General features: G+C 36.5%; 1 protein-coding gene across 7 annotated transcripts in view; it reads right to left on the reverse strand.

Annotated features, from left to right (window-relative positions):
- The window catches only part of RELCH (RAB11 binding and LisH domain, coiled-coil and HEAT repeat containing), an 87,443-nt gene that overhangs the window by 22,011 nt on the left and 40,912 nt on the right, over positions 1 to 24,520 (reverse strand). For 6 of the 7 annotated variants that reach the window (XR_012659087.1, XM_075084206.1, XM_075084204.1 and 3 more), the window contains 12 exons: positions 22,572 to 22,684; positions 17,874 to 17,964; positions 12,960 to 13,031; positions 12,019 to 12,159; positions 11,179 to 11,343; positions 10,151 to 10,298; positions 6,754 to 6,910; positions 6,067 to 6,190; positions 4,949 to 4,997; positions 4,422 to 4,501; positions 3,453 to 3,559; positions 2,752 to 2,851 (listed from right to left, as the gene is read on the reverse strand). Coding sequence is in view for 6 of the 7 variants with exons in the window: in XM_075084206.1 (XP_074940307.1) it covers positions 2,752 to 2,851; positions 3,453 to 3,559; positions 4,422 to 4,501; positions 4,949 to 4,997; positions 6,067 to 6,190; positions 6,754 to 6,910; positions 10,151 to 10,298; positions 11,179 to 11,343; positions 12,019 to 12,159; positions 12,960 to 13,031; positions 17,874 to 17,964; positions 22,572 to 22,684 (1,347 nt within the window). In the remaining variant the exon portion in view is untranslated. The remainder of the gene's footprint in view (positions 1 to 2,751; positions 2,852 to 3,452; positions 3,560 to 4,421; positions 4,502 to 4,948; positions 4,998 to 6,066; positions 6,191 to 6,753; positions 6,911 to 10,150; positions 10,299 to 11,178; positions 11,344 to 12,018; positions 12,160 to 12,959; positions 13,032 to 17,873; positions 17,965 to 22,571; positions 22,685 to 24,520) is intronic. The other variant, XM_075084208.1, reaches the window with a different exon arrangement.

A 24,520-nucleotide genomic window follows, 5' to 3' on the forward strand; every position in this document is an offset into this window, starting at 1 on the left:
CAAATCAGTGATTTTTTATTTAGTAATTTTTGCGTGTGCACGTACGTGCGTGCATGCGCAGGTGCACACAGGCACTGAACATATTGTGGCCTTACAGATAGTAACTGGTGAAGGAAGAATGGGGAGAGAACTGTTAAGCTGTGTAAGAACATGCATTATTGCTGCAAAGCACCTGGAGGGGGAAAGCTGCAGCTTCCTATACTTGTTATTCAGAAAATATTAAGAACGTCAGTTCAACTACTCCTTTTAACATTAATACATTTTACGATTATTTACAGCGGCAACAACTTAAAGCACTGAGGTGTTGAGCTTACGGGCTACTCTTCAAACTAGTGTTAAGGACACAGGTCACAGTTTGACTATGACAACCTTGCTCTCATACACAGATTTACTAATTTTCCCATTGATTAAAATAGAGAATGCTTACTATTTTCAATTTTTAACAAATAGGAACTTCAGTTTTCATTACTAATCTTGAGAAAGGCCTAGATGTAATGTAGCGCTTTGAAAAAAATGATTGGGATTTGTATAATTAGCAAACAACTAATGATGATCTCAGCTTCATGACTATGTGGGCTGCCACACTTCTAATTATGGTAAAGTATGGTAAACAGCATCGTTCAGACTTACAAAAAATGAAACATGCTTCAAAACTCAAGTGTCATTCTGAAGATAAATGTTGCTACCCTTGAATCTACATAGACCAATAAAGCTTGTAACTCAGCTATGCGCTTCATGTTCAAACCAGCAGCAATCAAATCCATTTGCATCAATATTTAAATTAAATGGGAAACTATTCACTGAAAACACTAACACAGAAGCAACAGAAACAGCTGGATGGGCAAAGCCATGTAGCAGCACGTAAGGTTATAGTGAGACAGACAACGCAAAATTTTATCCTGCTCCGATTCCTCTAGATCAATGTGTGATCATTATTTATGCACACTACATCTTAAAACTTCTGTGTCCTTCCTGTCCTTAACAGACTGTAAAGATTTGGTAACGCAGTCTGGCAGGCCCAAATGACGGCAGCCTCTGTGCTGCTGTACATACCACTGCACTGCTCAGAATCTCTATAGTTCTCATACGGCTGTCCTGCAGGTGACATATTCTTTACCTTATTACCTAAGCGCTGGGCTTTGCCATTCAGCAGCCTCTGAGATGTCAAGAAATTCCAAGTGAAGGAATCTTCCAAAAGTGAAACCAACTATTACCACCTCTTTACACAGGTGACTTCCCAAATTTACATATTGCCATGTACAAATACGTACGCTATGGCTATCAAGGAAGTGGCAATATGATGCTATTTTCAAGTGAGAAAAGTGTCTGCAACAAAGTTGCCTGTGCTTTAGTGAAAATTGAACTATACTAGGAAACAAGTAGTCAAACAGCTTGCAGGACTGCCAAAAAATAACCAACATGCAGTTGAATTTGAAAAGAAAATGCAACCAAGACAACAGGCCAGTTGTAACTGAGGCCTTTCATATCTTTGGCTAATGCTTATTTAAAAGAAAGCTTATTATTACAAATATAAAATATAAGTAACATTTTGTTAGATTAAAAAAGGAAAAAACCCCAAACAACTAAAAAATATTTTCAGGGTGACCAAAAATTGCCATTTCCTTTTTAAAGGGAGAGGAGGGTAAAAAAAAAAAAAAAAAAAGAAAAGTTGGATGTTTTCAACTGAAATCTCAGAATCTGTCTTAAAATGGCTGTTTAGTGCTTTATCTGCAACTACTTGCAGAGTTGCAGTAAAGAACGCTCATGGTTAAGAGCTGTTTTTTCTGAGGCAGACTTGAGATTTGTTTTTCAAAATGGATACAAGGTGGCAGGTACAGCTAGTGGTCTACCCAAAGCCATTCAAACAAGTAAATGTGAAGGAAATGGGAAGGGAAATGGGCTGTGATTAGAAATGTGTCTTTCTAAGATAAAAAAGAGAGTACTTTCTTTGTTCAGCAAGTGGAGTATGTCCCGGAATTTTTGTATATGCCTTTTTTAACTAACACTTGATGAAACAAAGGCATGATGTGGAAATAGAAGCAAACTTATTAGTTAAATGTAACAGTTTTCATCCTGAACAAATTTATAAATGTTAAGATGAAGCTGTCACTATGTGACAAGTAAAGTAATCGTAAATTATCTTAATCTTTATAAAAATATAAAATTGCTTAAATGTGTGTTTTTACCACCATATTTAGTGCCAATAGAAACTAGTTTGAATTGTAATGCAACTGCATTGTATGAGTATACACAAAAAATATTGAAAAAACAGTAACTTGTGAATTCAGCTACTGATGGTGTGTTGAATAGCAAAAACAAATGTTCAAACTCAGAGAGATGCTTGCTTATGTTTATCTACAGACATAAGCAAACACATTTGACACCGTATTTAATTCTGTTTTGAACACCGTTTAGCAATGAAATGCGTTTTCATAATTGGAAAATGTTTCTCAGCATGCAATAATCAGAATGCAACAATCAAGTCAGCAGCAGACCAAAGAACACATACACAGTTACTACAGAAACACCTTGCAAGTGGCTAAAGACAAATTGCTTAATGAAAGATGTGGTGTTGAACAGAGAACAGATACAGAAACAACTGCACAACAGCTTCCTGCTCCATCACACAGTACACAACTTATTTAAGCCATGTGTAATTTTTAAGAATGTAGCAACATTATCTGAATCACTTTATTTTTAAAAATAAACTCTTGTTTTTAAAAGGTGTAAAAAAGTCTGGATAACACTTACCTCAAACATTCTAGCAGCTGTACATCGAACAAGAGCAGACGTATGGACAACTCCATACCACAGGACAGTTAATAACAGCTCATGGTAAGCTGGGTTTGCACTAAAAGAAAACAGTTGGGCAATCAAAAAAGCAAAACAAAAAACAAACAAACCAAACCCCAAAACCTGCCAAACTCTGAATATGTTCTTTGCCTACAAAATGTAATCTCAAGAATCCACTGCTCCACAAGTTTAGAACTCCAACATTTATCCTTTCTGAAGGATATGTAACATTTATTCTGAAGGACATGCAACATGTTGCTGTCTGAAAATATGTTGCATTTTGAAGGTGTTTTTTTTTTAAAGAAACTTTAAGAATATTATTTTCAATAAATTATGACACTGAACTGAATGCAAATACGTATCTAGAACACATCATAATAGTATGGAAAATACAAAATGATCTTCCATTTTATCCTCAATGACTGATTTTTGCAAGGTGGTTTTTTTTTTTGTTTTGTTTTAACACTTCAGAATTTTTTTACCACATTTTTAATCCAGAGATTGAAAGTTTAAATTTTGTGAAGCATCAGGGGAGAAAAGCAAGTATATCCTTTATTCACCCAAAGCATCAGTTATTAACATTACAGCCAGATTAACAGCTTTTAATAAAAGCTTCTACTGTATTTAAGATCTTGACAATTCCAAGGTATATTCTTTACCCCAGTTCCACAAAGGAAGCTTTCAGGCTATCAAGAGGAGCATGGGACAGTGAAAGCATGGTCATTACATCTTCTAAGAATCCAACTAACAGCTTGCGGTCTTCTTCCTGAAAGAAGAGCGTACAATGTTGAATGTAGTAGAAGCGTTGCTGTGGCTGTGATGACCTACAGCTGTGAAAGAGACACTATGAGAACAAACTACATTTAGCCTCTAACAATCTTATGAACTTCAAAAATGTGGTTTAAGAACAAGAACCTTTCAAAGTAAGCACAAGAAGGACTGCATTTCATCCACTAAGCACATACTCGTGCATAAATTATCCAAACTGTTTTACTAAAGAAATTTTTAAGAAGAGTACTTAAGCACTTTCATGACTCCTGACAGTTTGTGATTGTTCACAGTCCACTAAATATGTGTGAGATGATGAAGTACGTACTTTTTCCTGTAAGCTGCGTGTATGCCAGTCCATAACAACTGGTTACTGGAGGATCAGGTAGTACTATTTATGGAGTGTTTATTTTAGTACTAGGTAACGCTACAATTTTAAGACTCCAACTATGACCAAAATGGTGATTTACCTGCTTATCTCTTTCAGTAAATTTTGCAAAATTATTTTTGCTGGGGTCACAATTAAAAGGCCAAGAACCAATTTATGGCATAACATTAGTATTTTTGATAGAGGTACACAGCAGCTGTCAATGTCTGAGAGTTAGCAGTGGTAAAGATGCCAGAAGTAGTTTTAAGATGTCCTGAATTCAGGTTTTAACACTGATGACTATCATCTCAATGCAGCAGACAACCTGACTAGAAAACTTTGCCTTCAAATGTGTTTACAGCCGCTCACTTACCTACCTAACTTCAAAGCACAAGAACACTAAGTTTTCAAAGAAAACAGTAAGGTTTTTCTGGTAGAATATATTTTACATATTATTATACATTTAACAATGAAACAGAAGAACCAAACCCACCTGAATATAACATGTAAGGACCCCTGTTGCATAGATGGGAACTGTGGCTTTTGTTAGCACTCCATTACCTGCTGTGGAATCTAGTGAAACACAGTGAAGAATTTAGGTTTTACATATAAATAAATAAAAATATATACATATATACATATATGTGAATGTGTAATATATACACTATGTATTTTATATATATGGAAGGCTTGTATATGTGTACTGTATTATATATATTCACCTTTTTATATACACACAAAGACCTTTACACACACATATATATGCACATATACATGCACACACGCTAAAATAATGCTCAAGTGGTATTTGGATTTGAGATTTTGTTTGTACTCCACACACACACGCTCTCAATCTACAATCCCAGTGTTCCATTCAGATTAAGATTAGATATTCAAAATTTAATAAAGATGACAAATTTGAGAACTGCAGTATGAAAATTTTATGAGAATAAGAGATAGATTTTTTTTCCAGTTGCAGTTAGGATCAATTTTTATTCATTTGAGTACAAAGCTACTTACCTATGTTTTCCTCAGACAGTCTTAAGATTTCCTGGAACTGTGGTTTTACCTATACAAAAGATGATGAATCCCATGTAAGAAAACCTGTCACCAGTGTGAATTAACTTCGGAAAAAAATTAAGAATTAAAAAAAACCCAAACAAAAACCCAACAAAATACAATAGAAAGGACATTTTGAAGGTACAGAAAGAAAAAAAAAAAACCTTTAAAAAGCACAGGCAGCTTTTATGAAAATTGAAAGTATGATATAAGAGAGGAGAAATTTCTACTGAGTACCCACACTGAGGTAGCAGTATTTACCACTCCTGATACCAGAAGTTGAAGTCTCTGGGCAATATGCTTGCCTGGGATTTAAGGATTATGGTTTTACCAAGCTATATGTTATTAAAAAAAATGTTTTTGTTTTATATCTTTGCTGTCCCTGAAGTGCTGTCTTCCAAACTATAGCTGTGATAATCAGTATCACAGCAATTTTATTACAGAAGGGGCTTTCAAAGACCAAAGACTAGTTTTAATCTTCCTTCTGCAGACAGCACATAACACTAACCCTGTTTTGTAATTTTATCTTTAGGTAAGTGTCTTATGTTTTATACTTTCTGTTTAAAATATTCTTGAATTCTCTTCAGAAGTGATTTGTTGAGAAAAATTAAGTATTTCCTTGAAAAGAATGTTTAGATATCATCTGTAGAAAAATATTTTGGGCAGGGAAAGCATTAATTTTAAATTTCCAATCAAGTACAGGCTGGAATACTTATGTTGACCACAAATACTGAACAGTATGATATTCTGAAGAAAGAAAATTGTGCAATCATTAGAATTAGGATGATCTCTCCCACTCTATTCCACTCACAAAGCAAACATGAATAATACAGTTTAAAAAAATCCTTCCGTGTTGGGCAAGATAAGGCGGCCATTCCAAAATGGTTAAAGACAGAAATCAAAAGGATGCAAACAGAGGTTTAAAAATAGCAGGTTTAAATGTACTTATGGAAAAGCATCCGTGTGACACACAAATATAAATAGTCACATAAAGCATGGGTATTCAGACACACTGTAAATATAGAGAATATGTATTATCAAGGTACTCTTTTTGTAGAATATTTAAGGTAATGGCTTACCTTAGTGTTTGTAAAAATTTTCCCGAATGTCCTACAAAGTCTCCAGAAAAATCTAGAGAACTCATGGACACAGGCAGTTGATGCTACATTTATCTTGCCAACTATTTCTATAAGCTGCGGTAGCCTAAAAAAATTCAGGAAACAGAAGGATATTAAACACTACTCTGATCTTTTGCTTCTCTCCAGTTGTATCTCTATAGAGCTACTGTTTGTATTAATAAATATACATATACACACACAGCCCTACTGGTTCTAATAAATTTATCTCCATGTTCTGTAAAACCCCTGACCCTTGAAGAAAGCAAGGGTTTAAGCACCAGAAAAGTCTGACCTTTGTTTTCAAACATCTGTTACTGCAGAACAGTGTATTTCATGAGATATTCAGAATACAATCTTCACTTCAATAGAGGTTTGACTATACCAGTGCGAAGATGAAACAAACAATTTTTTGAGCATGTTGTTACCTACATGTTCTGCTATAGTTGTTTTCTGAATAAAATCAAAGCCAATCCAGTATGAAAATTAAAATGCCTAAAAAAAATTTCAATCTTTTCCTCTCCAATAATTCTTAAATACAATCATACTTACAATTCCTATGTTTAGTAATTACTAAACAAAATCATGCTTAAGAAGTATTAATTTTGACATATTTTAAAATTAGTTATCATAAGATACAAATTGACTCACAGCTGGTTGACTACCCATAGCAAAGTCTCCCAGCCTGTGGTACCCTCGTGTTCTAGCTGATAGTCGTACAGTTGCAACAACACTGCTAATTGCTCACGGCTTCCAATGATGACGGCCACATCCTGAAGAGGTGATACGGGTCGGGGAAATCTAGTGACTGTAACAGCAGAGAACAAGCGATCATGAACAAAAAGAAGATTAAAATACCTTGAAGGTGATGTCAGTAAAGGTACCTAAGACAGTCTGAAACTCTTTAGTGTCTTCATGTAAGGTTATCAAATTGCTTTTTAAAAATCAAGGAGTTAAATCAATCGCCAAAGAGATTGCATAACCCTCAGTTAAAAAGAGAAAAACATTGGTGTATGGAGATTATGGAATCATTACCACCAGCATGGCTTCACCAAGGACAAACCTTGCCTGACCAACCTAGTGGCCTTCTATGATGAAGTGACTATATTAGTGGACAAGGGAAGAGCTATGGGTATCATCTGTCTGGACTTCTGTAAGGCCTCTGATACAGTCCCACCACAACACCCTTCTCTCTAAACTGGGGAGATACGGATTTGATGGGTGGACCATTTGGTGGATAAGGAATTGGTTGGATGGTTGCATCCAGAAGGTAGTGGTCAACTACTCAATATCCAGATGGATATTGGTGACAAGTGGTGTCCCTCAGGGGTCTGTGTTGGGACCAGTACTGTTTAATACCTTCATCAATGACCAACAGTGGGATCATGTCCACCCTCAGCAAGTTTGCAGATGACTCCAAGCTGAGTGATGCAGTTGACACACCTGAGGGATGGGATGACATCCATAGGGACCTGGACAAGCTAAAGAAATGGTCCCATGTGACCCTCATGAGGTTCAACAAGGCCAAGTGCAGGGTCCTATACCTGGATTGGGGCAACCCCCAATATCAATACAGGCTGGGGAATGAAGGGCTTGAGACCAGCCCTGCCAAGAAGGAGTTGGGGGTACTAGTGGAAAAAAAAAATGCACATGAGCCAGCAATGTGTGCTCACAGCCCAGAAAGCCAACAATATCCTGGGCTGCATCAAAAGAAGGGTGGCCAGCAGGTCGAGGAAGGTGATTCCTCTACTCCACTCTCATGAGACTCCACTTGGAGTACTGCATCCAGCTCTGGAGCCCTCAGCACAAGACAGACACAGACCTGATGGAGCGGGTCCAGAGGAGGGCCACAAAAATGATGTGAGGGCTGGAGCACCTCTCCTACAAGGGCAGGCTGAGAGAGTTGGGGCTGTTCAGAAGAAAAGGCTGCAGGAAGACCTTATTGTTGCTTTCTAGTACTTAAAGGGGGACTACAGGAAAGGTAGGGGCAACCTCTTTAGCAAGGCCTGTTGTGACAGGTCAAGGGTTGGTGGTTTTAAACTAAAGAATGGTAGATTTAGACTGAATATATGGAAGATATTTTTCACAGTGAAGGTGGTGAAACACCGAAACAAGTTGCCCAGAGAGCTTGTAGATGCCCCATCTCTAGAAACATTCAAGGTCAGATTGGATGGAGCTCTGAGCAACCTGATCTAGTTGAAAGTGTCCCTGCTCATTGCAGGAGGGTTGGACTAGACCCAAATGATTCTATGATCCCAAAAAACACACTGCAGATTTACGGTAGAGTGACTTGCATGCAAGGTTTCCTGACTTCTATAGCTAAACTTTAATCATCTAATTGCTCCAACCTTTATATATTAAGTAGTTTTTTACATGCCTCACTCCCTCCCCCAACTCCTTAATTATTTGAATTACCAGAAGAGAATAATTTACATGTAAAAAGAAAAACCCCCAAAAAAGTTCTAGACCATTAAAATATCTAGGGATTGAAAACCTGCTACACCAACATTGCTTTTAATATTTCAATTCATGTGAAGCATACTTAAAATTATTCAACAATGAAGTTAAGCAACAAGAACATCATCTTTCCTGTTGCAAAACGCAACAAAGCAAACTTGTAGTTCCTGTAATGCTACTGGATTAGTGCAAAGTACATGAGATTTTTTCATATACTTTTGTGGAGGAAGAAGCTGTCAGACCAGGTTGAAGCCTGAAAATTTTTAGTTCCTTAATTAAGTAGTAGCCATTCAGGAGAAAAGTGCTCATCTTCAAAGGACGTAAGTCAGCTAAGCTAGGATTTACTGTGGCATGTTTGACATTTTCACACTAATATCATAGAGTAACATACCCCTAGCTACTTTTCAAAATCATCTTTAAGTTTGTTACCCTTTCTTTGCATCTTCACACACAGCGCTATTGTCCGCATGTGGCAGGTATTGTCAATGATATCTCTAAAAAAAAATTTGTAACAGGAGAAAACATTCTACAGGCTGCGATCGTTGATCTGAGTATAACTTCAGTATGACGCCATTCAGTCTGAAGTATTACAAATGTACATAACAGATGGTAAAGCTCCTGCACTAGGCTGCATTTTTCCCAAATCATAAAATCTTTTTTTTTTTAAGAGTTAATTGAAACTGAGACCAGCCTTCTCAAGCTATTACTGGCTATCAGTTGAAATAAATTATTCAGAAACCTTTAGGAAGTCCAATTAAAGGTTGCTTTGCTTTCTCAACAGCTTCTTAAAAGAAGTAGGGAGAAATAATGAGAGATGAAATAAAAAAATTTTGGGGTGATAACCAGGTCTCTCAAGCATAAAAATGGGTGGAAAAAAGAAGCATTACTTAAGGAATTCTAAGGGAGACCAATATGAAAAAACATTTGTGGAAAAAAGAAGCATTACTTAAGGAATTCTAAGGGAGACCAATATGAAAAAACATTTAAGAGGCAAATCAGAAGGTAAAACTGTCCCGCCCCCCCAATTTACATCAGTATTTCAAAGTATTTTGTTGCAAAGTATACAACAAAGTATTTCATTTCAAGACTATCACTGATTACATAAAGCTATGTGACTGGGCATGAAGAAGCCATTTTCCTTGTAACACTGCTAAGTAAATACAAGGGAAAAATTCCAAAAGGACACCATTTAGTTCTCCTTTATTCTACTGGGAATCATTTTGTAAATATTCACAACTTACATATTTCTTCTGTGTCAATAAACTGATATTTGTAGTTAGGTAAATATCTGATAAGGGTTTGTGTCAGACTGATTTCTTTCACAGGAATGAAGTAGGAGCTTCAGGGGTCTTGGGGACATAAACTTAAATCATTATTGTACAGACAGTGTGCTATTAGAATCTGAAGTTTAAACATACATTCTGCAACTTATGTTTATGTAGTAACCTTAAATACACACAAATCCCAAGAGCATTTGGACTATGGACTACTTCCTGGAATTCTTCCGTCACAGTTAATAGTGATTTGAGATTTGTCACTGCATTACACTTGAGGTTGTAAAAATTCCACATATCGGAAATTAATCATTTACCTTCTATTTGTGGTACTTCTCCCTGAAGTTTAGCCTTGCTTGTGAAAGGTGCATTCTGTAGCACAAGTGCAAACAGTGAAGGAATCAATGACTGCAGAGCAGACAGATACATGTGAAGCTTATGTTCATCCAAGCCATGTTCTCCTTCCTGAAACAAACAGGACTTTTACTTCAAGTTTTTAGTTTGGATGACTTATTGCTTAGGCATGTATACCCTGGCAAGAGATCAACACATCTGTGATGAACTTCTACACAGAAACACTAATTATACAGTAATTCATCCTAACCACAAGCTTTGTGTCACCATCCTGGCACCGTTAAGTCACTTCTACTCAAAGATTCAAGCAACACAGCCTTTGGCATTTAGTCGTTCATGCTGATGAACATACAGATATTCTGAAAGAACATTTTTGAGCACGTTTTGGAAACATGAATCCTTGGTCTCAGAGACCAATGCATCTAAAATCTGAATAAACTAGTCCGTTATACTCTGAAAACAAGCATCTTGGTTAAGTGTCTTAGATAGTTATGTGATACTCTATCTTCCAAAACCTCCCAGCTATCTACCAAATCAAGTGTTCAGACAAACTGGCTCAAAATTGCAAAGAACCTAAATCATTCAATTCTACTTTTTTTCTTTAATAAAAATTGCACTTTATTAAAATCTACACTACATGACACTTAAAGACACGTTAAATACAGGGCAAATGCACTCAGAGTAACACATATCATATGGTCACAGCCCTAAAGCAAGCATTTTCTGAACTGCACTTTGATTATTGGGCTATAAAGCAAAACATTGTTAAAGAAGGATATGTTTGGTTTTGGGAGTTTTGGTGTTGTTTTTTTTTTTTCCTTCTTCCAAAGGACAAGTAAAAGTTAGAGTTACAACAAGAATCTCCAGAAAATTTTTCCGCCATAGAACATTAAGCAGCAATTATTTACATTTTTATATATTTTTTTTAAAAGCCTGCATATGGAATAGATACAAACAAAATTCTCCAGTGTAGAAACAGCTGAACACATACCCTGAGCAGTTTTTCAATTTTATTAAGCAGTGTAGGTATAAGATGGAACTGTAAATTTCCCAGTTCTGTTGTCCAGGCAGCGTAAGCAGGTAAAAATACCTGATGCGTTGCACTAACTACACGTTCTGAAGGGTCTCCTAAAGCTGAAAGCAGCAGTTCAAAGCCCTGGCAAAAGACAATAAAGAATGTAATTATTTTCCTAAAATTTATGCTAAGTTTCCCCCACAGAAAATGCACACTATAAAAAGATAATAATCTATTTCAAAATTTTTTCACTAAAAAATAAAACAAGGTAGTACATGGAAGCCTCTCAACAGATATTCCTACAACTACAAAGGTAAACAGTAGGTAGTTCAATGATCTGGCTAGTATTTCTCTACAGTTAAGCTATCAAAATCAATACAAACGCATTTTAACACACTGCCTTCAAAAACTCAGTATTATAAGTTCTTCATTTTCACTTATCTGAAACATTATTAGGCAGTATTAAGTTGAACTGCAAGCATCTTTTTTGTAGTAGACAAATATCTGTTAGCAAGTGATATCAAATTGGCTAATAGTATCAGGTGGGTATTGAAGAGGTATGTCCTTGAAGGCAAATTATGAATTATTAGGGAAGCTTCTGTATAAGGCTTACACCTGAGGTTCTAATGATACTTTTAAGTATATGTTTTCTGTTTGGTCTTGGTGATACAATAAAATCAACATCCATAAAAACCCTCAAAATTTTTAAAAGTATCTGGAAAGATTTAATAAAAATACCTGAAATTATGCATCCTCCTATTCATGAAATAACAATAGAAGACATTTTATACATACAGAATCCAAAACAAATTATACCTGTTGATATTTGTCTGGATCATCAATATATCCCATAATGATGCCAAGGCTTTTGATCACAGCTTCTCGTACCAGATCTGCCTTATCTTCCATTAACATTTGCTGCAGCATGGAAAGTACTAACGAACTACGAATTTCCTTCTGTTTGTAAACAAGAAGCATACTTGTTAAATCCAGTGAAAGAAGAAATGTGGGTTTATATCGATTTTAATAAGTAATTTGCACTTCTGTTAGTGCTCCGTAACAAAATCCCTTCCTCCAACAACAAATTCCCTTTATGAATATTACACATTCAGTTTCACAACAGAAGACGAAGGAATATAAGATGTCAGTAGCCTCATTAGAGAGCCTTTTGTCCTACTAAGCACAGAACTCAGGTCCTTTAATTCATATGGAACCAGAAATAACTAACAGCAAGAAAAACCTACAGACTTAAAACAATCTTTAATCACTGCATTGCTAAATTGGAGAGGTGGGCTTTTAATTTGGGTTATTTTCCTCTTTCTCTGAAGCTTCAAATTCTAGTTTGTCACTGACTTAATTCTGCTGCTTCTTCTGACTGGCAGCACTCTTCATGTAACATTCCACAGTGAAGAACTCTATTATTGGGTGCCAATTATTTTTTCAGAGATTATTTCCTTAATTGGTCCTAATTATCTTTATTTCATCTTCACCGAACCAAAGATGATTTTTTCAGAACATAAAATGTCTTTAAAAATCGTATAACTAGATTGACTTGAATTCCTTTATAAGAAGTTATCCCCTCCTTAATGTGATTTATTGAATCTCCCATGCATTATATAAAGTAGAAGATAATGTGACTATCTATGCATAAAAAGCACGCTTGGGAATATTTACAATAATAAGGACATTTACATTTTGCAACAGGTTTTCACCTTGCTTTCACTAGCCAAGTATTTAGATTCAGTATTAATACTTACTGGAAGGTAAGGTGCTAGAGCTCCACAGGATTCTGCTACCAGTAGCCGTCTCTCTGGGTATTTGTGGTTAATCTGGTAAAGAGAAACAGAACATCTATTTGCTTTGCTTTAACCAGTATTCAAAATGTGGTTAGAATGAACTGCAATGCAGGGATACGTCTGCACCTCTTAGATAAACATTGACTGTGCCTGTAGAAGTTCCATATGGGTACTAAGCAGCCTCAAATCCTTGCACTGAGGCATAAAGACAAGGCAGATACAGTCTTCTTTAGTTGCCCTGTAAAATAGAGCTTACAGTAAGAGAAGAATCTGAGAAGCATGTATGTATATGCAGTAAAAAGAAAGGTGGAAAGCAGCATATGGGCTGCTATACTCTTAAGGGTATGAGTAACTTCTGAGCTGGCATGTCATGAAATATCTCATTTTGTGTAGCCCTTCAGGAACACTGCTCCTCTAAGAACTACACAAGTGCCCTCTAGTGCTCTAAGCCAACCAGTGTAGTGTAGCTGCCTAGGTCTTGCTGAGCAATCGGGGTCAAAAGACAACACATGTACTAAGCCAAAAAGTATTTGCATGCTATTGAAGCTCTGCTCTCAAGTCCAGCATAAACATGTCACGTCTCTGAAATGTGACTCTAAACAGCTCCCTATTCCCAAGAACCTCTTGATCCTGTGCTACCTCCCCTTTCCACTCAAAAGGCTGTTCAAAAATTCTGCCTTACAAATTAAATATTAACACTTTGGAACCAAGTTTGCATCTGGTAGAATCAGCTTTAATGGCCAGTGTAACGGTTGTACAAGGAAACATATGATATGTTTCAATATATTTTGTGGATAAAACATTTTTAGGGTAAAATAGTGAGCGGGAAATGTGAATAGTTTGATCCTGTCAGATAGAATAGGATACACATGTGGTGTGACTGTTTCTTTCTTGCTAAGCAATACATAGTCTTGTTAAGACAACCATCTTACCACAGAAAAGACCAAGGTACTCACTGACTTCATCTTGGTCTTTACTGGGAAGACTTGCCTTCATTAGTTTGAGGTCCCTAAAAGCCATGTGGAAGTCTGGAGCAAGGAAGACTTACCTTTGATAGAGAACTATCAGGTTAGGAAACATTTAAGCAAACTGGGCATACGCTGATCTGTGGGCCCTAATGGGGTTGCACCCATGAGTGCTGAGGGAGCTGGCTGATGCCACTGCAAGACCACTCTTCACAATCAACAAAAAGCTGTGTCAATGAGGGAGGTTCCTGAGCACTGGAAGAAAGCAAATGTGACTGCTATCTTCAGGAAGGGCCAGAGGATCCAGTGAAACACAGGCCAGGCTGCCTCATTTCACTTCCTAGAAAGGCGTTGGAGCAATTAATCCTGGAAAGCATCTCCAAACATATGAGGGACAAAAAGGCGGTTGGGAATAGTCAGCATGTATTTATATAGGAAAAACCATGCATGACCAACCTGATAGCTTTCCAAGATCTCTGGCTTAGTGAACAAGGGGAGAGCTGTGAATATGGTTTATCTTGACTTCAGCAAGACTTTTGATACTGTTTCCATAACATCCTCATTCACAAACTGATAAAGTCTGGGCTAGGTAAGGACAGTAAGGTGGATAAAAACTAGCTGAACTAATCACAAGCTCAAAATGTTACAGCTGGAGGCCAGTCCCCAGTGATGCACCCCAAGGGTTGATTCTGGGGCCAACAACAATAATGTGTAACATATTCATTAATAACCTGGATGACAAGACAGAATGTACCTCAACAGGTATGCAGATAAACTAGAAGGAGCAATTGATATACCCAGATGGGTGTACTGCCATTCAGGGGTACCTCAACAGGCTGGAGAAACAGGCAGACAGTACCCTCACTAAGTTCAAGAAAGGGAAGTGCAAAGTCCTGGCCTTGAGAGAAATAATTCCCATGCACCAGGACAGACTGGGGACCAGCTGGCCAGAAAGCAGCTTAGCAGAGGACCTGGAGGGCCTGACAGACACCAAGCAGAGCCAGCAGTGCACTCCTTGCAGCAAGGAATACCAATGGTATCCTGGGCAGCACTAGGATAAGCATCACCAGCATGTAAGGAAAGTAATTTTTCCTTTTCACTCCACACAGGTGAGACCGCATCTGGAGTGCTGTGTACAGTTCTGAGTTTCCCAGCTAAGAGAGACAAAGACATATTGGACTAAGTCCAGTGGAGAGACATGATTAAGAGATAGGAATATCTGATACATGGGCAGAGGCTGAGAGCTGGGATCGTTTTATCTTGAGAAGAGAGCACTCAGGAGCAATCTTATCCATGTATATAAATACCTGTACCTATCCACAGAGAGATAAAGAACACAGAGGTTCTTTATCCCAATAAAGAATACCTCAGAAAGAATCCCAATAAAAGGACAAGAGGAAATCAAATACAGGAAATTGTTTTACTGGGAGGATGGCCAAAACTTGGAATACATTGCCCAGAGATGTTATGGATGTCCTTGGACATATTCAAAACCAGACTGGACTTGGTCCTGAGCAACCTGCTCTAGCTGACTCTGTTTGAAGCAGGAGACTTGGACTACAAGATGTTCAAAGGTCCCTTCCAACCTCAGCCATTCTGTGATTCTCTCAATTCTTCTGGCTTAGGAGAAACTACAGATGAAGACATAGTAATAAATCAACCTTGGACAACTTCTTACCTCGACTTTATTTCCACGGCACACTGAACAATGGTACCTGACTGCTGATGTAGTATTATGTCTTCAACTTCCTCACTGTTCTGATCTGAAATCACCAAAAACTCTCTCATGAACAATGTGTGGCAAAGATAATTTGGAAGAGACTCAAATGAAAAAAATCATGAGCCTCAGGACTAAACTGAAGTGTCAAGCATGGGAGAATATTCTTTGAGTGTGAATGTCATTATTTTGCATTCATTCATCAGTAGGGCACCTGTAATAGTTTTTGGAAGCATGGAGATTTCATAGACGAGAAACATTACAAGCACACAATAGGCTACTTTAATACCTATAGTATCTTTGACTTATGTGCCATTTTTCCAAAAGTTAATTCCCACTGGTAACAGAAATACACTTTGCCTTCTGGAGCTCTGCCTACCCGATGGAAACAGCAAAGAGTAGTTTCAACTGGTTGAGATGGACTGGCAAGGCAATATAAATATCACCCCGATATTGCAAAGACATACTGACACACTGGAGGAAGAGAGACTCAAATTTCTGCAAGGTTTGTGTTCAGGAAAGATTATTAGCCCCTGGAAACTTAAACATAACTGTAAAATGTGTATTACCATTTCTTTTCCCTTTGTCTTTAATAAGCAGTAATAAAATTTTGGAAACCAATTAACTGGTTGCTAGTTCTGAGGGAACTTTCAGCGTTCACAAAGACTGGATCTAAACTCAGATGAGCCAGCTACCAAATTCTAGCTGTGAAGAGCAGGTAGAAAGATCACAAAGACTAGCCTGATAACTGAGCTCCAGAACATGTGGATGAAAATGCTGAATCTTCTCAGGGTCCGGTCCTTTGCATCTGTAAATAGGTTTTGGTTGGAGACCAACTGCATGAATTCTTTCCTGATTAAAGCACCTACCAAGAAAAGGTAGGAAATCATGTGTATTTTTGAGTTCTTTCTACAAACTCAGCCTTGTGACTCTGAGATTCACCTAGTATTTTGCTGGAGAAGATGATGACCTGGTTTCAGTACTGCAAACCAAGTCTGGCAAACTGCATTTAATAAATGCACGATGACACATGGCTTGGCAGCCTGATATGCTGTACTGTTGCAGTTGGACTTGTTTCTCTTTTGCATCAGCAATTAGCAAGAAACTGGTATGATGAAGATGTGCTCCTACTGAGGTGCAATATTTTTTTTTTTTTTTTTTTTTACACACACTTTAAATTTCGTGACAGGGACTAAGAAAACAAAATGTAGTTTATTTTGTGTTCAACTACTACTGCCATGAGTCCTTAATTTATGCAACAGATACATCAGTCATAAGCACAAATTCAGCATATAATACATACTTCAGCTTCTACTGTCAGAAAGCATTAAGACTATTGAAGCTTGGACTTTATTGTGAAACACAGATGGCGGCATTATGCAAGAAACAGCAGGCAGTTATCAGACCAGAAAGATTGTGCCATCAAAGCAAGCATTACCCCTGTGTCATGGCTTAGTTATTCACTGTCTTTTTGGCAATGATGAACTCCCTTTTCTTCATTATGGTAGGAAAATAGCATGCATTTTCACCTGAACTCATGTTCTGTTTCTATACCTCAGATGAAACAGTAAGAGCATTTCAGTTTGGTTATTCAGTTATTTGTATTAATTTAGAATATCTGTGGAAAAGGTCACTGTGATTCTAGAAATGACATGTAAACATCAGGCTGATCTTACAGGTGTAAAATCACACCCATCTACAGGGGACTTATTTCTGACTACTTTGACCTTTGATTTTGTTTAAGAATTTAAACTAGCTGAAGTGCAGACGCTGCTCCAGGGACTCAATACAATATAAAAATCAGTGAATGAATTATTTGAATGAAGATGGATTTCCAACAGTCTGGAAGTTACAGTACAAATTTAAAAGGCACCTAACTGGCAACAGGTTAGGCAACACTGATGAACATGTGCATATCTACATTTCAATACAATAAACATATGCACGTATGTGCAGGTAACTAGAATTTTCAGATAACCTCTGACAAATTCTCTGCTTCTGTGTTATTTTTAATGTTATATCAAAGTACAAATAAGGAGGACAAAGGACATACAAATATCTTTCTGAAAAATACTCAGAACTGCCATCCATTGAAAAAAAAAACCCAAAAAATCTCCCCCTCAAACAAATAAAACTCAACGTTTATGGATTCTTAACTATCTTTCCAGCATAAAGCACAAAATAATCAGTTACCTGTTCCCAACACTGTGGTAAAAGCTCAGCTTCTACACGTGTTGGTCCAACGTGTCGGGCAAATGCCACACACCCGGTCAGTATCATCTGTCTGAAAACATAAATTTAAACCTTTAATCTGTTTATAAAGTTAAAGAATATATTCTTATACGTTACAGAAGTTTGGGAAAGCAAATACTGCCAGACAACAGGTAATTGTTCACAGTCAGAGTTTCACACCATACATACTGACATAAAGGCTAAATCTTAAGTTGAAAGCTGCTATTGTCCCTGCTCATTGCAGGCAGGGACTGGACCTTTAAAAGTCGCTTCCAACCCAAACTATTCTATGATTCTGTCTTGTTTTCTATTTCATATACCTTTTCCAGAAGCTTGCAGATCCCAAACTCCATGAGCCATAACCTGAGAAACTGATTTGGGAATCTCTGATTTCCTAATGTCTGAGATTAGGAATCTCTGACTGAATCTCTATTTAATTCTTACTAGTGAACACTATGATTCATCAGGCAGTAAAAGGTTCTAAATTACTTCATACTATCATACTATCATTATCTCAGTCATGAACAAGTACTACTTTTATTTAGAAGCATTTGAGATTTAATGAACTTTTTTCAAAACAAGTAACTTGGTTCTTTTTTGACATGGTTTTGCAACATTCTAACATGCAAGTTCCTCTCATCTCTCCCAAAATACTGGACTCTACTCTTGTCAGAAATCTTCTAAAGCCCAGTATTAAAGGGAGGCAATTAATCAACCAGTAGTATCTATGATCACCTGAGTAATTTCTATTTATTTTCTTGCCTTTTTTTCTTAACTTTCCTCAAAGTTTGCAAGAAATCACTGGTGTTCCACCAACAGAACATAGGCACAGAGTTAAAATTTCAATAAAATTGTACTTAAAAGTTAGTGTCGCAAATGACAGTTATTTAATGAGCGTTTATCTTGCTAGGACTTTTTACTTCTATTTCTCCTGTTAATAGGATTGGAATGATACCAACTTTGCATGCAATTCACCAGTTCTATTTACTTCTAGTACCTACCTCAACACTTGAAAAAAGAGTTTCAAATAACTCATGGACGTGAGACTTATTTTAGCACCTCCACAGTGAGATTAGGACACTACTGAGAATTTATTCATTATTACTTTGGGGAAACCAAACTAAGTTCATTTTAGTGTCATGTCTAAACTCCTAAATATTTACTGCAGCTAATAGTATGCCCTTAAGGTTGAAAGGCTGAGATTCTGCTGGTTACTTCTTAAACAGTTATACAATATACTCCATCAAAAAAAGACTCATTCACTTCCAGAATCTTTTCAAGGAGAAATGGTATATTAAGAAGATTTTTTTTCCCCCACCATCCTTTAGGCCAACAATCAGAGCAAGCTCTTTGGTTTTGTGTTGTGGACCACATACAGAGACCTAGACCTTTGATCAAGGTAAAAAGGTTGGAGGAAAACAAAAATGCAATGATTAGATAAGACTCAAGAAATGAACAGCTGATATGTGAAAGCAATATGGAGACAAAAGCCTGTGGTAATTCCGAGTTCTACAATAAACAAAATAATTATTCAAATGCCTGTCTTTGGTCCTACATGCTGAACTGGGCAACAGAACACACTTTTATAAGATATTAAAAAAGCAAATAGCAGAATAGAGTAATCATTGAAATCCTCTGCGTTAGAAATGGAGAAAACCAGGAGAGAGAGTGTGTGTATATATAAATTTTTTTTAAAAATCAAACCTTCTCAAAGAAGTTCCATGAAAACTCAAAATTAACTCCAATTTCCTTTTGCCTTGCCTATAAAGTAGGGAACTTCAAGACATTGCAAAACTATTAAAAATGTTTTAAGTATTTTACTGCAACCATCTTAAAAGTATATGACATTAGTTGGTATTTCAGGGGAAGGCAAGGCTGTAAGGATCTCAACAACAGGTCCTCGAAACAAAACCGTTAACACTAAGCTGTTCAGAACTGCAATCTAGGCTGGATATGGGAAAAACTTCTTTGTACTTGTTGTTGTAACAATGTCTTCTGTTAACAACATGCTGGGAATGCCTTCCTCAAAGAACTTTCTCCAGGTTATGCACTTGTATTTACTTAAGTAGGAGCATAAAGCCAATCAGTGTGATTCAGCAAAGCACTAGTTTGCTTCATCGGTACATAAACCAAAGTGAAATAAAGAATCAGACTAGAGGAGCATGGCAGAAGTTAGAGTAGAACAGGCATAATGTAACACTTCTAAACTCTTTCTAGAGGTTTTAGAAAGTAACTGCATGCACTGGTAAGCAATTCAATCTTATATTACACAGTTCAAGGTTCTTCTGTCACTCCGAAAGGTTATATTAAAAACTTACTTATTAGAGTTTTACCTAATATTTCAGTAAGTTATGTGTGTTCTGAAGAGGTGGTATCATTCGACTGATAAAGTCATACCAGATACACTAAACTTAACGTATTTTAGCTTCTTTTCATGAAGAGTGCTGCTTCTGGGTGCATTACTTGGAAATCTTCAAGAGTTAACATTTTGAACTGTTTTAACCTTTTCTTAAAAGACCCCAACATTAATCTGACTTCTTCATGGCTCCTTAACTTCCAAAACCAACATAATTGTCCAAGAAGTTTAAGTAAAGCTAATACATATTTGTTCTTTTGCAGAAGATCATTTGATAGACATTTTGAAAAGTTGAATAGTACATTAATGAGCAGAGCACTGAGGATAAAAGTTGCCTTTTTAAATATAATGTTAGTATACAAGACTATGGCATGCACTAAAAAGCCTCTTGCATGGGCAAGAAGTATAATAAAGGCTTTTCGCATATTGCTAACATCCTTTACAAGGTCAAATATATAAAGTAAAATATTTATTTTAACGGGTTGATTATTAGAAATGCAATGTCACATTTCAGTCTCTTGCATTTAACAAATTAAAAAAAGCAAACTTTTTATGAACTGCTACTTTAATTTATAATGTAGGCCCATACGGTATAGCAGAAGGTAAACAAATAACATGAGATAATTGATACCATTGTTCTGGTCACTAAACCTGAATGTCTTTGCTTACTTCATACCACACAAGACTATTAAATTATTATTTAAACTTATTTAGATAAAAACTAAGCATGCATAATACACTTCCACACAAATATAAAAGAATAAATAACTGACTGAAATTCTGAATAAGTATTTTCTATCTAACTTGTTTTCAGAATCTCTTTTATTTGATGGGCTTTTACTTTTTCTTCTGGCAGGTGTCACAGCACCTTTAAAACAGATTATGATTTTTATGTGTGTGAATGTGTATTATGTATATACATGTTTTGTCCTGGAGGTTATGGCAGATTATTCTTCCAAAATTTCTAATGAAAATGACTTATTTTTAGATATAAATCTCTAATTCACAACAAAGAATGAACAACTTCAAGGAAAAAGCAGCTTGGATTTTCTTCTTTCTTAGCTGCCAGAAAAGACACACCTAACTACAGCTAAACAGGCATATGAAAAATCTACTTGATAGGCCACGAATCCTGTGACAAATTAACTCTAAGAGACTACAAGCAAGATGTAACTTCCTTCCCCCCTCAACTACAGAATAACTTTAGCTTCTCAAACTGCATGAGACATTCAAAAGACTTCAGATATCGGTGGACATTTCAGAAGCAGATTTCTAATGAATCTGAAGTAGAACAAGGACTGCATCTTTTTATAATGTCAATCTGCATTGTGCCACTTTGCTACAAGTTGCTTTTATTTATTTATGCATTTTTGTCTCCAAAGCCACCTCTTTCAATTGTACCTCATCCCTAAATTTTACCATGGGAACAATTCAGAAACATACCGGAACACTTCCATTTCAGAGAATCTTCAAAAGAAAAGTTTTCCATTGATTTCATAAAGCCTGCCTATTTTGTCTGAAGACAGAATGAAGCAACAATAGACACAGATGCTTTACAAAACACCTCTAATGAAAACTATGGAAGAGCTACAGCTCAAATACGAAAAATCCTTCCAGTTACAGAAGGAAACATATCAGCTAGGGCACTGTCTTTCAACCTTAAGGACATTCTTATCAAGACTGGTACAAAGTCAGTCAAATTTCATGAGTCCTAAGGAAGAACTAAATTTATGAAACAAAAAAGTATATTTTGTTTCGAAGTCTTAACCAAAATAGAACAAAGCTCTTAACACTTGTTAGAGCAAAATCACTGCTTCAAGCTTCTGAATTTTTTATTGCTACCATAGTACTGAACCATAAACAGGCAGAGTACTATTTTCTCATGCTATTTTCCCCAACTGAACATGGTAGTTAATTTACAAACATAGAGACCACTAAGATACACTATGACAGAGGTTTAAAAAAAAGCTGTTTATATTTCTATATCAACCATTGCTAAGTATTATGATCCTAAAGCTCATTTTAACAAAGCATTTCAGTTCATCTTTAAACAAAAATGGAACTGAAATGCTACACTGCAGCTTACCAAGCACATTCTTACATTTCAGTAACTAGAAAGTACAGGTCATGGAAATGGAAAGTCCCAAAGTCCACATAAATTTGTCAACACTATACCAGCAAAATATCAGCCTAAGTGAAGCTTGGTTAAAATAATCCAACAATATCCAGTTTCTATTAGTTCTGCGTCTTTGACAAAGAAAAAAAGCTCGTTCTTGTCCCGCAACACACAAACGCAAACACACCTTTGCTCATCATCTGGTCGTTTGATCAAATTGAACAGTATGTGTAGAAGCTGATCTCTCTCTTTGGGTTCAGGATGGAGGCAGGCTGTACACAGTATGAGTGGGATCAATTCCTAAAAGGTTGTGGGTAGGGGAAAACCAAACAAAGTAAAAACGCTTTGGGCATGTATTCATAATGGCAAAAGAAACTAAGAAGACAAATCTAGCCACATAACATCAAAACAGTTATAGAAGATGTTTTAGAGTCTTGAGCTCTTATTTAAGTGACCTGAAAAAAGTTAGAATTATTTTCCTGCTAGGAAAGATCAGGGGAGAACCAGCACATAAAACAAAAACCTCTACAAAGATTACCATTAACTTATGCAGGTCACCTGCAACCAAAATTAGAGGATGATCATGGTTTAAATTGTCTTCACTATCTCCTGAACTGAAGCAAGCTCCACAGACATCTATGGAACAAAGCTCCTACAGAAAAAGCTATTTCTGATGCCATGGAGTTAAAGATTAAAATTTCCAATTAAGCTTGCACACAGTTTTGTGCACAAGTTTGAATAAGCACTGAGAAACAGACATTGGTAAAGGTGACTGCAGACAGATATACTCTCTTTTGTGTTGACTAAGAAGTATATGATTCTTTTTAAAGGTTTGTTTGGGTTTGTTTTTCATTTAAAGAAGCAATATCTGAAACTGAATTTTCTTTTTAGAGCAATTCAATTCCCTTAAGGAACAAACTACCAAGAAAATATTGTGTAAAACATTAACTGAAAGAAAATATAAGGCTGTTCACAACAGTGAAGACCTCCTCCTTTCTAAATATGCCTTCAAAGCTCATGGTATTCATTCCCAGAAGAACCAAATGTTTCTAAAACGTGGACTGGAAGTCCCTTTCCTTGACCTTTACTCCAACTGAATTTGGAAGCCACACAATTTCTAGGTGATTTATTATCTTATGGACCGAAATATCACACTCAGAGGTCGAGGGAAAAGAACAAGACAAACCTAGGTGTCTGCGGAGAATACAAGAGCAAGTAATCTGGAGGCTTCCTCTCCCACCTGCTGCATATTTCTGAGCCACTTTCAGCAGAGAAGCTTTTTGTGAATTAATAAGCTGTGACAAGCAAGCAGATGACAGTGGGAAACACTTCTGGAGATACTAAGAAAGATTATACAAAACCTGGAAAAAACCTATAGTTACTGTAGCAACTTTGCAGGGAGGTGCCTATTTCTTCTTGCAGACATTCAAAGTGACCTATTCATGATGTTCTTGAGAGTAAGCCTATTAAACAAGGTGGATGCGTGGAAACCACATTAAAGACACTCTCACTGCTCAATTTGTATTTTCCTAAACAGCAAGTGCTATGTCAATTTTAAGCACAGAACAATACTCTTTTAGAGCATTGCCTAAGCTAGTCAACTCCTAATAAGCTTTCGTTTTCATTTTACAAGAATACTATTCGGTATGCTATTCCCCCCACCCCCAAAGATGACAGAGACACCCTGAAATGTATTTTAACATTCTGGAAGACATTTTGGCAATATTTAACTCAATTATGGTGCAGATTAGGGAATTTATGAGACAGAGGAATGAATGTGGGAATATCCTACCCACCGCTTAAAAAAACCTGGAAGTACAGGAGAAATGAGAAAACTTTGAAAAACTCGGACATTTCTGTTTCTCAATATTTTAAAGTCAACCAGTTTTCAGGTTTGTTTCTAAATAAGTGCAGCACAATGTGAAATAGTGTGCATTGAAAAAACTTGTATTAAAGAAACTGCAAATTACATTGCATGAAGAGCTAAATAACTTCAGGTGAAAGCTCCTTTCCCCTCTAGAACTTGCATGTTAGATTTTATTTTTTTGTACACTTAACATTAAGGTTTTGCCTATTTAAAGCTCCGAGAAGGCAGAGGGCTTAACCTGTTGGTTTGGGGCTTGGGTTTTTTTTTTC

The sequence above is a fragment of the Phalacrocorax aristotelis genome, chromosome 2 (genome assembly GCF_949628215.1).
Source record: "Phalacrocorax aristotelis chromosome 2, bGulAri2.1, whole genome shotgun sequence".
Lineage (NCBI taxonomy): Eukaryota > Metazoa > Chordata > Aves > Suliformes > Phalacrocoracidae > Phalacrocorax > Phalacrocorax aristotelis.